The sequence below is a fragment of the Fistularia commersonii genome, chromosome 13, assembly GCF_037954325.1.
Source record: "Fistularia commersonii isolate RoL2024-O1a breed Wild chromosome 13, RoL_Fcom_v1.0, whole genome shotgun sequence".
NCBI classification, from domain to species: Eukaryota; Metazoa; Chordata; class Actinopteri; order Syngnathiformes; family Fistulariidae; genus Fistularia; species Fistularia commersonii.
In genome coordinates this window covers 16,720,670-16,735,643 of record NC_141296.1, presented here as the reverse complement: position 1 = coordinate 16,735,643, position 14,974 = coordinate 16,720,670, and the positions used below count along the sequence as shown (strand labels likewise).

Genomic DNA, 14,974 nt, shown 5'->3' with positions numbered 1-14,974 from the left:
ATGAGTGGATGAATGGTTGCATGTATTTATATGATGAGTGAATGAGAGGGTGAATTGTTGCATGTATTGATATGAGTGAATGAGAGGGTGAATAGTTGCATGTGTTTATATGATGAGTGAATGAGAGGGTGAATAGTTGCATGTATTTTTATGATGAGTGAATGAGTGGATGAATAGTTGCATGTATTTTAATGATGAGCGAATGAGAGGGTGAATTGTTGCATGTATTTATATGATGAGTGAATGAGAGGGTGAATGGTTGCATGTGTTTATATGATGAGTGAATGAGAGGGTGAACAGTTGCATATTTCTATATGATATGAGAATGAGAGGGTGAATAGTTGCATGTATTTTTATGATAAGTGAATGAGTGGATGAATGGTTGCATGTATTTATATGATGAGTGAATAAGTGGATGAATGTTGCATGTGTTTATATGATGAGCGAATGAGAGGGTGAACAATTGCACGTCTCTCTATGTGGCCCTGCGATCAAGCGTCGCCAGGTCCGGGATGGACTCTGCTGCCGGCCTGATGCCAGCTGGGATGGGCTGGGTCGTGAGGGCGTGGGTACAGATCATGGATGAAGGAGTGATCGATTGTTGAAAAATTCCAGCCTTTCAAACAGTGTCATTAAATGAAAAATGATTTGACTTATATTCCCAGATCAATGGACTGATCTCTCATCGTAAATACTCAACTCGCTGTAAATGCTAAAAAGTAGAAGGGTTACAAAGACCCTTAATGTGCCTTTCGTTTGCTTCAGAGGGATATGATAAAAAAAAAAGTTCCCAGCATGTTTCCACTCCTTCGGTTTATCAAAATGCCCTCAAACAAGCGGAATCGTGGGTTTGGGAAGGTATCTCACTCAACTATTCTGAACTGACATGCCACGGAAAAGCTGCTGCATGTGAACAAAGAGGGGGAGAATCCGGGGATTAAACGAGATTTTTAAATCTGCATTAGATCTTCGGGTGATGAGTGCTTGAGCATCCTGACATATGGCTTGGGATCGCGCACACGACTTACTGGATGACTTGTGTGTGTTTGACGTTTATTACCGAGCAACGCCGGTAAAGGAAGGTTACGGCAAATATGGAGTGAACGCCTCCTTTGTCACGGAACTCCTCAGTCAATCACACACCCACGTTGAGGAAATAGAAGAAGAAGAAGAAGAAGAAGAAGAAGAAGAAAGAAAAGAATCTTCGAAGGAGGACTGGGAATATGCAAATGCCGTGTTATGCGGCGATGCGTCAGCGGCGACCCGCCGGGCGGCTCCGCCGTGCGCCCGGCGGAGGGGCGGCGGGAGGAGGCTGCAACTCCGCACACTTTCTCCTCACTCTCCGCTGAGCTCCTCGGGAGAGCGGCGGGAACGGGGATCGCAAGGGGGAGACGGACACACACACGCAGGCAGGCATGCGCGGGCGCACGCACACACACACACCGACACAGGCTGCGCGCAAAGACGCATTTAAAGCACGCAGCTGCAGAGATTGTGCACTTTACTGATGTTTATTTGGGCAGAGGCGCAGTTTGCTGGAGATCTGAAGCCTGCTATGGAGGACCCCATGAGCCAAAATGAATTTAAGCACTGACAATGTCACGAACTTGTGGAAAAATGGCTCGTCATCCCGGGCGGGCTCCGCGGGGAACCAGACGGACGCCGGCGAGGTGGCCCTCAGCCGGGCCATCCCGCTCGCCCTGGTGCTGGGCGCCTTCATCGTGTTCGCCATCGCCGGCAACATCCTCGTCATCCTGTCGGTGGTGTGCAACAGGCACCTGCGGACTCCGACCAACTACTTCATCATCAACCTGGCGATCGCCGACCTGCTGCTGGGCACCACGGTGCTGCCGGTGTCCGCCACGCAGGAGATCCTGAACTCCTGGGTCTTCGGCAGGATCTTCTGCGACATCTGGGCGGCGGTGGACGTGCTGTGCTGCACCGCGTCCATCATGAGCCTGTGCGTAATCTCCATCGACCGCTACGTCGGGGTGAGCCACCCGCTGCAGTACCCGGGCATCGTGACCGAGAAGCGGGCGCTGCTGGCCATGCTCGGGGTGTGGGTGCTGTCGGTGGTCATCTCCATCGGACCGCTGTTCGGCTGGAAGCAGCCGCCGTCGCCGGACGACACGGAGTGCGCCATCACCGAGGAGCCGTTTTACGCGCTCTTCTCCTCCCTCGGCTCCTTCTACATACCTCTCGTCGTGATCTTGGCCATGTACTGCCGGGTGTACATCGTCGCCAAGAGGACCACAAAGAACCTGGAGGCCGGCGTGATGCGCGAACGGATGAACTCCGGCGAGCTGACGCTGAGGATCCACAAGGGATCGCAGGCGCACGAAGAGTCCGCCGCGTCCGGCGCGGGGAAGGGCCGCGCACACCAAGCCAGGAGTTCCCTCACGGTGAAACTTCTGAAATTCTCCCGGGAGAAGAAAGCGGCCAAAACTTTGGGAGTAGTGGTGGGCATGTTTACGCTTTGTTGGCTGCCCTTCTTTCTGGCCTTGCCCATAGGTAGGTCCGACAGATCGGCGATTTCCGTGACATTCAGACATGTTTCGCTCCCTCCTGTTTAAAGTCGCACAGTTTTCAGTGACCTCATGGCACGGACGCAAAACATGTTAGCGTGTTAAAAGCGGGTGCGGGTCTTGTAAATCACATTTATCGCCCTGCACACAAACGCTTTCTCGGGTGGCGTTAACTCCGCTGAAGTGACGCCGAACTTGTGAGCGTGCTTCGATATGCAATACCGGGCAGATTAGACCGCGGGGACACGGGGCGAGAGAGGCGCAGACGGCCGGGAGAGTCCGTATTTATCGGCTTCCGGGGCTAATTTTGTGATTGAGCTCCGGTTTTAGGACGAGCAATCCCCGTGCCGTCGGTTCTCCTCCTCGCCAAAAACGCCGGCGACGTCCGCTCCTCATGACGGGGTCTTTGGAGTCTCGTTCCCGAGCTCATCCGAACGTCGTTTCTGTTGTCTTTGCGTTCGTCCCCGAGCTTTCGTTAATCTGCCGACGCCACGAATGCAAAGCGGGAGCAGTCTGCTCGAATTAATCCGGAGGCCCGTTGGGGGCTCCCTGATGCCACCGTGCAAAGCGAGCGAACCAGAGCCTTCTGCCACCCTCGCAAACAAAGTAAGCCTTTGGTGGGAAAACGCTCGGGCTGCGTCCCACTCCTGCGGGCGAGGAGTTTTACAAAAATAGCGTTTGAGTTCAGACAAAAAAAATCTCAATTTCGGATGATCAGTTTCCAGATTCCCCGAGGGCGATGATCCCGAGCGGCGGCGGTCGTATATCCAGGGTGTTTATTCACGTTCGCCGCCGTCACTGGAGAACATGTTTGGGCCTCCGGCTTCAAGCGGCCACTCATCACGTCCTCATATGGACTGAGGCAAGGTTGTTATGCAGAATTACACGGCGGGGATTATTTTGCCTGGAGGTATTCCTGCAGACGCGCCTCTTGCCGTTCGCCGAAATTGTTCCTTTTTTTGATGCGAGAGGTTGGAGAGAGATGGGTCAGGAGCGCTGGAAGTTCAGGAGGGGCATGTTTATGTAACACTAATAAACAAACCGCCAAGAAACCCCAGAGGCTACGGTTCAGAGCGGAATGTCTGACGGAGCGTACAAATACATTCGGACGGACCACCAAAAGACTCCTCCGCGACCCGGTTTAACCGCCGCGCGAACAAAACAAGTCTTCGTCGACAAATTTGAATAATATAGCCATGCGGTGGCTCAGAGTTGGCATTTCAGAGTATCGCTAAACCATATTGTCGTTCCTCGGGCCGCGTTTGTTGCGGTTCTCCCTTTGGAGATTCGCGTCCGCACTTTCGGTCGGCGAGGTGGCGGGGTTTTCCTCGCGTTGCTCCTCGAGCGTTCATAACCCTCCGCCCGCAGAGTGGGATTTCCTGTCTCACACTTGTTATTATCCTGCTCCTTCCTCAAAATTCAGTGACTGATATGCGATATATGCAAAAGGATTGAGGATGTCAGCTTGTTCGCGCACGCACACGCTGAAGTACTCGTGAGCGTTCATGGGGGTTTTAAGCAAAGCGGCAGCTGCATTTCTCTTCACCGTCCAGAGAGATCTCTGAAGAATAGATGATATTTAGCTCTGACCTCTGAAGTCTTAACCTCGCCGTGTGGTTTATTCCCGTCGCGGCCGAAGCCACGTTTATCCAAATAAGTTAATTTTTGCATGCCGAAGGCAAAGCGCGTTGCCCCCCGAAACGTTTCAGCCACGGCTTTCTCAGCACGTATTGAGCTCCTCGCCTTTATGCCTTTAACTTGACGCGAAAAAACAACAACGCGAAAGCGGTGCTTCGGGTAATAAGCGTGAAATCATCTTTTTTTTAAGTCGATGTTATGTTGGTCGGCCTATTTGTGTAGAGTGAAACCCACGCACGGTCGTTTTGTGTATTTCAGTGAGCCTGTTGATTGTCAATAAGAGTGATATGATGACAAAACCCATTCTCGCGTCATCAAAATGATATAACTAAATCCTACACGTGCAAAAATGATTCAAAGCAGCGGAGAGAGCGCATTCGGGTGCGCCGAGTTCGGAAAGCTATACAGCGTTTGTTATTTAGGACAGAATGGGATGCGTTTTATCGATCCCGAACGAAATTCAGCGGCACAACATCAAGTGAAACCCGCTAATTTAAAAGAAAATTCAATATGTGATTTGAATACAAAATTAAGCCTTGAAATATTAAATACATCGACACTAACAGGTAACGACTTAAAGCTAAAGGTTTTTTACAAAACCTTTGGCTTCCAAAGCGTCTCAATAACAGGTTTATGCTGACTAAAACGTTTCCCTGTGAAAGTCATGCTAATAATGATCACCTGCTTCTTCCGTCCAATTTCTTCGAGCCTCTTACGATATCATTGGAATACAGGTTAAGGATGTGACCGACACGACCGTTTCTAAAAAAACAACTGAAAAAAAGGGCAAAAAAATGTAGTTTATCCGCCATTTCATCAAAACGGTTGTAAAAAGTTTCTCAAGCGGCAACATTGTTGTTCTTTGCCATTTCTAAAATAAGCTAAATGGAATACCCACATGTATATATCTTTGATAAACAGCAAAAGTAATTTCATTAGATTTAGAATGAAGATTGGTGGAAATCACATGGAAAAGGTCAATCGGTAGTTTGTTGGTTTCGATACGAAGAACTTTATGAGCTCGTAAATTTCTCTTCCCTGGATTCTTTTCTTTTCGCACGGGAAAAATTCAAGCGAGCCAAAGTATATCACTCCAAACCACGCGAGCGTGTTGTATCTGCTTGTCGGTCAGCCGTGCACCGGGTGGGAGTGAGGCGGCAGCAAATCTGCGATTTGAACTCGCGCATTTTCTGACTTCACAGATAGATGGCCGAACGGCTTTACTTCAAAGCATCAAAGTACCTTTCCTTTAACCACATAAAAGATACAAAGTTGCTCGAGAGGATACCGGAAATGTCTGATCACCAAGGCAGGGGTGACAAACTGGGAATGATTGCGTCATTTCATATCCAAATCTTGTCTTGCAAAAGTTGACGATATTTACAATTTGGAACTTGGATATGGGACATCTCAACCCGATTGGTTTTCATTCACAACATTAAGATGGGATACAACACGCCATCCCATGGCGGTGCAGCGCCTGGAGCGCTCCCACTTCCCGTCGCTCGTTCAATTCCAGTCGCCGACCGCGGCCTTTCAGAACAGTTTGCGGACTTTGGCGTTTCTCCTGAAGACATGGCATCGTCTTGCGGCGTGAATGACAAAGCGACAAGTGAATGACAAATCGTATGACACCGCGCCGTCCCGTTAGGCCTCGGCGTTCCCCGCCTCTCGCTCCAAACAGCGAGTAGATGTGGAACTGATCACGAGCGAAGAATAAAACCGACTTCTTGATTATATTTACGGGAACTGACTATTTGAAGGAGTCACGTCATGGAACATTTGTTTCCATCTTGACCCCGTGAGGATGGCATCCAGGAGCTGGACACAGTCTTGAATAGTCTCGGGCAGGACAAAGCAGGCGGTTAAGTCGTCGTCCACACGCTTGGCCGTATCAAAAAAACCAAAAAGAGCCTTTCCCATTTGGCCGAATCCGATCTACAATATTCCAAACAAGCTGCAGCGAGGCTGGAAACGATGCCAGATTGATTCATCGGGGATTAAAAGGCCGGTGTGGAAGTGCCCACACGCAATGCAGGAGGGACTAGTCCGGGGGTGGGCAAACTACGGCCGGCGGGCCACATCCGGCCCGTTGGCCCGTTTAATCCGGCCCCCCAAAGATCGGTACAGAATTCCTATTTATTCGAACGATTGAATGATTGGACCGGTGAATGTTGGAGCTCAAACAGGAGACGATTTCGTTTTTGGAGCCACTTGAGAACACCGGAGTATTTTCCTGAGCCGAACGACTCAGGTTAGCTTTGTGATTTAGCCTTTACCGCGGACGTACCGACGCACATGAACGAGCCGGACGTGAAGCTACAGGGGAAAATCCGCTTCGCGTATGACATGTAAACCAACGTCAGGGCCTTCAAAACCAAGCTGGTTTTATTTACAAAGCGAATGTCGGACGATGCTCGGACAAATGTCAAGAGAGTCTGACGTGTACTGTTATCGAATGCATCTTTTTAACACGTATCATATCTTGCGCTGACCCGGCCCGTCTGTCAAATTTTAAAAGTCAATGCGGCCCCTGAGCCGAAAGGTTTGCCCGACCCTGGACAAGTCCATATTTAGGTCGCTTAGTTGTCTCTGCTAGTTACCTCCGCGTGTTATTTGACCGCACGCCATTTTAACGCTTGTCACAAGCGCCAAAGTCGACGAGGATTCGGGAATCTGTGCGCATCTCGCCTCGACGTGTCCTTTTTTGTCGCGCGTGTGTCTTGAGTGCGTGTCCCAGTCGAGGCGGGCGGCCCCGGGGTGCAATTGAAATGGTTTTCGAAGGGGACAATGAATGACGGTGCTAAGTATCACCAAGAGGAAGAGAAACGGAGGCGGCGAAGCCAAGGTGCAGGAGCCACAGGGCAGCGCAGGTGAAAGGAAGGGTCTCTGAGATGTCAAGCCAATTTTCCCAAAATAGCATCATGCTATGGCTTCATCGAAAGCAATCTGCACAGGCAATAACAACGCTGTCCTTTTAGATGAACACATAATAATATTCAGAAGTGCGTTGCAGAACGACGCCTGCGAGGTTTTGGCAAACAGATTGTGTGTGTGTGTGTGTGTGTGTGTGTGTCTGGAGTAGGCATCACCTCTTCCAATTAGTGTGAATAACAGGATGCTTTGTTTTGTTAAGATGTTCCTGTGTTACAGCGTGAGATGTGTGTTTCGGTCGTCAGGAAGGAGGTACAAACTTTTGTCTTACCAGACAAACGACAATAAACCTCCCCGTGATTATCTACACGCCATTGTGTGGCTGCCAAGCGCTCGCATCCACCTCTGTTTATGCAACGGCCTCTTTAACATAAACCGTCCTCCGGGGGATAAAAATGGAAACCGACCAGATAGAGCAAAGATGCGTGTGCCTCCAATCAACAAAAATATTTAAGCTGGCATAACCACAACCGCAGCACGGTAGGAAAGCGAATGACGTCAACGCTGGATGACAATGGTTCATTTTAAGAGACAGGTCGGGGCGGGAGATGAATCACACAAGCGGCAGCCTTCGGAGCAGGAGAACGGAGTTCAAACGATGCTTCGCCGGACAACCGCTGATAACGACCGTTCGAAATAGCCGAAAAACAAATAAACGGCTGGGTTTCGCCGAATATTCTTACACGATCTTTCTCTGAAGCCGACCGTCGGGTCGCGTGGCTGTTATTTTTCCCCGCCGTTTCCACTTAAGACGCCTTTTTAACAGCCCGAATATATGTAGATAAGCTCCTATCTGAAAAAGTAGCAGATCCTCCCCCGACCGAATCCGTCTGCGCTTCTCGGCACGCTTGTCGAGACGCTTGTTAAAACTTTAAGCTCGCGAGCTAAAGAAAATGAGCGGTAATAACAATGATGAATATGGTCCAGGGCTATCGCTGTGTTACGGCGTGTCGGATTTTGCGCGCGGCTGATATTTGTTTTCATACCGGCCGTACCATTCGTTGTGTTTATCTGCCACGCCCTAAAGGCCAGTCAGGGAAAATACTGTCTCCCGTGAAATCTGTCCGTGCCGGAAAAAAGGTCGAGGGCTGCGAGAGCGCGAGGGCTCGTTGCAAAAACCGACAAACAAATCTTAAACGCGCAAACAGGAAAGCCTGTTGACACCCAGATTTCTCTTTGTTTTTCTCAGACTTTCATCCTCTTGCGCAGAGAGAATGAATAGGATTTGTTGTGACACGTCTGTGTCTCTGCAGGCTTCTCCAAATGTTCAGTCCCCGTGTCTGAAACGGCCACGTGCACCCCAAAAGATTCATTCGATACAGCGCGTGAAGCCGGGACTGTAGGTGCATCTGTTAGATGTTCATTGCTTTTACTTTCCCGCTCCCACAGTGCAACTGGCCCGGGGGGACGAAATTTCCAACTCGCCGGAAAAAAAAATGTTTAAACCCCGAATATCAGCGAACAGGAGAATTATTTTTTCTTACCCGATGTCTTTACGGTTCTGTGTGTTACACATGGAGCTCGCTCGGAGATAGAACACATATATATTTTAAGACTTGACGAAACCTCTCAAAGTACAATTTCTGTTTGTAATTTCCCCAAACTGATCACTAAGACGTAAATTATTCGATTCTCTTCCCTCAAACTCTCTGTCCGCCTCGGTCAGAAGTTACTGTTTTTCTCAGTTCTGTAGTCCAGCAAATGAAATCCGACTTTGAGTGATGGTTGGAAAAAAAAAAAAAAAAAGAGACGGTCTTAAAATTGGTGGAAAATGTCATGTTTATACTGATCCTCCTATTTCAGCCCTTCTTAGCTTTCCACTCCAGAGTATCTTCCTAATCGTTGTTTATTTTCTACATTTGTCTCGTTTGGAAAACAGTAGTTTGCCATGTAAAAGTTCAGCCAAAACTGAACACATATCAACCCGTGTGGAGCTCCGTGTCATTTTTCCATTAGCGCTCAGTGGAAGATGAAGATGCCTCTGCAGCGACCTGGCGCAGCTCTCGCCTCACAGCTGACAACCACAGAATGATCTAAAGGAGCAAGGGGACCGTCTGTTTTTCATTTCCAAGCGGCCGATGTTTGCGCACGGTTGCGTGTCTGATACCGGAGGAACTCACCTTCCATGAGAGGTCAAAAACAAAGTCCACATTAGCGTTATTACCTCCACTCGGGAGATCGTGTTTTGTTACTATTTCGGAGGTTTCGAGCATTTTCCGTTTGGAGTGTTTCTCGGTCGTACCTCCCGAGCAGCGCTTGCGGGCGGACGAAGCTCGTGCAAAGAGCGGAACGACGGCAATAGAACAGAAACGTTTAACGCACCACAAAGAAACACCGGCAAAAGTATCGGACGCTTTAGCCACCGTATGGAAAACACTAGCGTGGCGTCGTAGCTGCGTCGAGCTGCAGCTTTTTCAACAAGCTCGTGCGTCATAAAGAAACTGTGGCAGGAAGGAAAAGGAGTCAATCAAACGCTTTTCACGGCTCAAAACAAAGTGACCGTCACGGCAAACAAGGAGGCCTCGTGCCGTATCACGGTCGGGCTCTGAAAACAGGATGCAGAGAATCGCGTTTAATGTTTTTAATTTGTCAATGAAGAATATTCTGAGTGAACTCTAATATGCACTCTGCAGTGCAGCTCTGCAAACGATCCATGGAGTAATATATGGGGGTTTGCACCCCCATTTTAAGCCCCTTGCACACAGCAGGCTGTGCAGACAGCACCTGGCTGAGTCTCAAGAGTGTGTGTGTGTGTGTGTTTGTGTGTGTGTGTGATCTCGCGCAAGCGATCTTAGATTTTTCGGAATATTTTCAACCCGTCAAATGGATATGTCTCCCTTCGGCCCTTTGGTTGGTGCCGCGTGTCACATGAAGGAATTGTTAAAGCTGATGTTCTGATCGTCGTGAAGAGGCGCCTGGCTCATATCGTTCTCGTGCTAATTTCACACCTCATAGTCTGATATTATAGTGCGCTTTCTGCAGGAACAGGCTATCGATTGGAAAATGTGGTTCCGTGCAGGTACAAGCGGCCACATTTTTACAGCACACACACACACACACACACACTATGTACAGTGTCCCTTCCTCATTGCTCTCCCAGACAATGATAATTAAGTCTGTTTGTATTCTTCTGGCGTCCCCGTCTCCGCTCGTTAGCATATGTGACATTTTCTCAAAACTGTACCGGAGAAACAATACGACGGCGCCGGATTAATGAAACCGAACGCCTTTGAGAATCGAGTCGAATCAGCTATAGAATATTCACCGGTTGTCGCTCCTCCGGCTCAAACGCACACATAGATACGACTCAACGCGCAATGCCGGTTCGACACGATCCTATCAAATGCGATGCCAGCACAGCCTCCCACAGCTCACTTAACCACAATGTATAAGATGCTCTCTCAACTATACGGTTATTTTCCTGTCTGTGTATTTAATGAAGCCGTCTGGGTCGGAGTCATTCCCCCGTTAGTGTATGCCTACACACACACGCACACACACACACTCACACACACTTTCCCTCGGCACATCAGTCTGACTGCGAGATCCTGTTTGCTCATCAATGCCGCCCCCCGATGGGGAAACTGTACTCTGCAGCGTCACGGAGGGAGATCAATTAGTCCGAAAGCGTTATCGTGTCACTTTCCTTTTACCGGGCGCCAGCATTGATGTGATTCGAGACGTGTTTTTACACGCTGTGACGCGTACAGCCGTTTACATTTTCGACTCTTTTCGATGAGCAGACGGAGTTATTTATCAGTTTGTCGTCGCTGGCGTGCAGACAGTCTGTTTTGTTTACAATGAGAAGGCGGCGGTCCATCTCATTACAAGTGGACAAAGAGACGCCTGTCTATTTTCGTTGATCTGTTGTTCTTTATTCCACTGTACGCAAACAGCAAAGTGTTGCGAGACAGAATTGTGTTTTTATCATTGCCAGGCAACAGTACGGATCCACGAAAGGATCCGTGAAAAAGCTGTCAACGCAAAACCGGCAAATGCTCACAGTGCGCTCTGCTAACATTTTCTGTGCATCGAAACATTTTTAATGGTTGGTATATATTCCCACGTTTTGCATGTAAGCGTGTTTCTAATGTTTGGCCAAAGCTGACCGCGCTATTTCGCACTGTTTAGACCAGACTCGGGTGTTTTTAAAACAGGCCCCATTCGGCCCGTTTTTCCGCCAAACTATTTCCTTTGACTGTTTCAACACGTATTTTCAATCAATTTTGAATTTAGAAACTTATTTTTTCCTTTTGTTTAATTTTGTATGGATGATTACATGCAAAATAAAGTCAGTCGGCACATTTACGTGATCATTAATGAATTTGAAATTGAAATAAAACGCCCATAAATTGAAATAATGAAGTTGCGATTTCGATTCGGTTGGCCCGCGCAGAAAAATCAGATAAGAAAATCGCCCACCCCTGGTTTAGACGATGTGTTTTTTTCAAAAAAAAAAAATTTTTTTTTTTTCAAAAAAATTTTGCCACCGGGCACTCAGTGCAATATCTTCTCCACTCTTCTCAGGGTCTTTTAATGTGAACCTGCGCCCTCCCGAAATCCTCTTCAAAGTGATTTTCTGGCTGGGATACTTCAACAGCTGTCTGAACCCCATCATCTACCCGTGTTACAACCGCGAGTTCAAGCTCGCCTTCATTCGCATCCTCCGATGCCAGTTTCACCAACGGAAGCACTCTGGCTGGAAGGCATACAACTACCGCTCCTCCAACTGCAGCTCCTCGGGACACTCGCGCAAAGGCTCTACAGATCACAACTCCAGCTGCCTGAACGGGAGTCAGCGTACCCTACCGTCCTCGGCCAGTCCGAGCCCGAGCTACCTGAGCAAGGGTCTCCCGTCGTGCCCCGAGGGGGAAACATTGTACATCTGGGGCGCCGCCACCCCGACACCTTCCACGCCAAACCTGTTGCCCGGCAGCCCCACAGACCGCCAACCCGGGGGAGTTAGAGGAGCCAAACTAGCCGAGGAGGCGACCGGTAGAATTTTTTCTTTCTCGTTCGGGAAGAACGGCGACTCGAGAGGGATGAGCAAAGACGGCGTTGTGCCTGATAACGGAGTGTGACTGCGCAGACGGCGTATTTACGACATTAATCACCAAGTGGATCGTTCTTTTCATTCGTGCCCGCTGTAAGATGAAGACGAATTTGCTGCTATGTGGTGTCACACTCCTTCCGTGCTATTGTTTCGGTGTTTGACCAAGATAAGATGTTTGTTTCGACGGACGCAAAGATGAGATATTTTCAAGAGGTTTTCAAGTCGACTCGTCCTGGATAAACACGATCGCATGTGGTTTGATTTAAAAAAAAACAAAAAAAAAAAAAAAAAAAAACTATTCCATAGTTCTGCGTAGAACTTTAAAACGCAACAACCTTTCCTTCGTTCCCTCTGACTAGAAATCCATCTGTCCTGTAAAGATTCACCACAACAAAGAGCCTGACTCACATCGAATATGTGCTACAGAATCACCGTTTCTTTCAGTCACTTGATATCTAAATGGTATGTCGTGAAAACAAAGTGTAACCCGGTTTAACTGCTGTGCGCACAGTTCTATATCAGTTGGTTTGTATAATTTAATCTGGGATGAGAAACGTGATCAATTATCATACGAATAAATATATTGGTCAAATGTTTCGATCTCTCTTAAAATCATTTTTCCTCGATGTGAGTAAAAGCGAAGATGGATGGAACGGAAGACGCAACAGCTTCGGTTAGTCCGACCTCTTCCATTGTGTGCAGTGCGGTTGTAAAGCCGACAGTAATAATGGCACCGGCGAATTAAATCCTTTTCTGGAATGATTCTCGGATCCAATTTCAAAATGTTACGGTGAAATAAAAAAAAAGAGAAAAAAGTGTCGGAGCAGCTCTCGCGCGAGAAGCGTGTGAAACACGGGTGGAAACCTTTTTTAAGGGGTTTATCTCTTCCGTTAGGCCTTTTTATCTCTTTTCGTGTTTGTTTTACCCACCGACAAGGATCCATTCATGCATATCGGATACATTTTGACCAGACCGAGTATTTTAAACACAAACTCTGAACGATAAAAAAATGTGATCAGATATTCCTGGGGTTTTATCGAGCCCCGCAGGCTCACGGAAATAAATGCATGGCGACGAAATGATCTGCGTTCATTAGATTTACTACATTTTTGTGTTTTAAACCTAACGACGCTTCTTGGGATCTTTCCTTGATTAACGGACGGCTGTTTTCAGCAACCTGAAAAAAATGGCATTTACGCTCCAGGGGCTTTTCCTGCATCCGTGTATCCGATGACGCCTTTGGCAACAGTGAGCTGTTTGTTTTAGCGTCGGTGTAACTGTTTCATCATAAAGCTTGTTTAAATGTCTTGAAAAATAAAAAATGAAGCAGCTGTATCGCAACTCATCTTATGTTCCGAACAAGTTCCAACGGGCAAACCGAACCCGAGCCACACCTGAAGCACAAGCCAGCGTTCTGTCGGGTTACAGCATTCTCTCGGACTTCGGCGTCCTTGGAAAAACACAACCGGCATTAAGTTACGCGGCGAGGTGTGTGAGCAGGACAAACAGGCAAGGACTCAACAAAAAGCCACTCCTCATTTGTCCGTTCATCTCTTCGACGACCTTCTCGTCCTCACTTATGGCTTTCACCGGGAAATATGAGCTGGAGAGTCAAGAGAACTACGAGGAGTTTCTCGACGTTCTCGGTATCTGACGTTTTTCATATCGATCCTGTCGGAGAAAACACGGATCGATCGTACGGCTTTGACATGTGTCTGTGTTTGGATTACCCGCTCTGCCAGGATTGCAGAACGCCCGGACGGACCGCAAAGTGATAACGGAGGTGGTTCAAGAGGGAAACGACTTCACCTGGTCTCAAACCGTCCCGAACTGGTCCTGGTCCAACAACTTCACCGCTGGCCGGGAATGCGAGCTGCTGACGATGACCGGCTCTAAATTCAAGGTGGGTATGAAATCGCCGTTTGAGGACACCGCAGCTTTTGGCCTCGGTGAGATCCTGTCTTTGCAACTACCAGGCACACGTCAAGCTGGACAACGGGCAGATAGCGATACAATTTCCCCGCTACCGTTTCACGGCCGAGATCATTGAGGACAAGCTGGTCGTGGTAAGAAGCCGTCGCCCGTCTATGTTACCCGGTGCCGATGCTGATAAAATATCCCGCGTGTTTCTCAATTTCTCGTCTCAGATTTGCGTAACTCCGGGGGCGAAAGCTGTGACTTTCAAAAGAATCAGCAAGAGGCTCTGATCCTGCGAGACGCAACATGTTTGGCCCGACAAATGCTCCAGAAGGTTATAAAAACATTCCCTCATGATGGGAGCAACTCGACCAGAGAAGAAAACAAAATGGTCCTTTTTTTTTTCCTGAATATTATTTTTCATTTGAAAGTGATCTAAGTCATGCACTGTATATCACTCGATATTTGACTCCAGTCTAAGTATACCTCACCATTTGCAAACCAATAAAACCAATTCTGCCTCGTGCGTGAACCCGCTCGTGCCCGATGAAGTTTCTCCGACATTCCGGTTGGTTTGCGTCACAGACGAACAAGTGTCACATTTAAATAAGAAAGTGTTCCATCCCGTGTTGATTTAATTTGCGTCTCCTACTGCCAGAACAACATAGCAAGATGATCGGTGCAGTTATTAAGTTAGTTTTGGCTGTTTTTCCCTGAACAGATGGAAAGAAAAGATGAGTCATCTGAATATTGAACTTCTAATGAGCAAAAGTTTCTTTGAAACGTAGAATTGGATGATGCAATGTCTTGCCCGACCGAAACGGAAACAGGTTCATGAACTCGCTATGACAAATGGGAATATGTTGTTCTTGAAGACAGAACAAGGTTTAATAAGCATATATCTCTA

The 14,974-nt window shown here is 48.1% G+C and overlaps 2 protein-coding genes across 3 annotated transcripts; both read left to right on the top strand.

Moving 5' to 3' along the window:
* Positions 1-1,134: 1,134 nt before the first annotated feature.
* On the top strand, positions 1,135-12,745 carry LOC147228044 (alpha-1A adrenergic receptor-like). Of its 2 annotated transcripts, XR_015107031.1 has the most exons (3): positions 1,135-2,511; positions 11,035-11,145; positions 11,625-11,722. XR_015107031.1 is itself a non-coding variant. In XM_086158501.1 (2 exons), the coding sequence occupies exons 1-2, from the start codon at positions 1,578-1,580 to the stop codon at positions 12,176-12,178; spliced, it is 1,488 nt and encodes a 495-aa protein (XP_086014627.1). In that variant the 5' UTR covers positions 1,137-1,577; the 3' UTR covers positions 12,179-12,745. The 2 variants fall into 2 exon arrangements, 1 of the variants encoding a protein (XP_086014627.1); XM_086158501.1 differs by lacking the exon at positions 11,035-11,145 and having other exon boundaries at positions 1,137-2,511; positions 11,625-12,745.
* Positions 12,746-13,583: 838 nt separating this feature from the next.
* On the top strand, positions 13,584-14,572 carry LOC147228043 (gastrotropin-like). The gene is made up of 4 exons (XM_086158502.1): positions 13,584-13,796; positions 13,893-14,053; positions 14,127-14,216; positions 14,298-14,572. Exons 1-4 carry the CDS (start codon positions 13,730-13,732, stop codon positions 14,355-14,357), a joined length of 378 nt encoding a protein of 125 aa, XP_086014628.1. The 5' UTR covers positions 13,584-13,729; the 3' UTR covers positions 14,358-14,572.
* Positions 14,573-14,974: the final 402 nt, after the last annotated feature.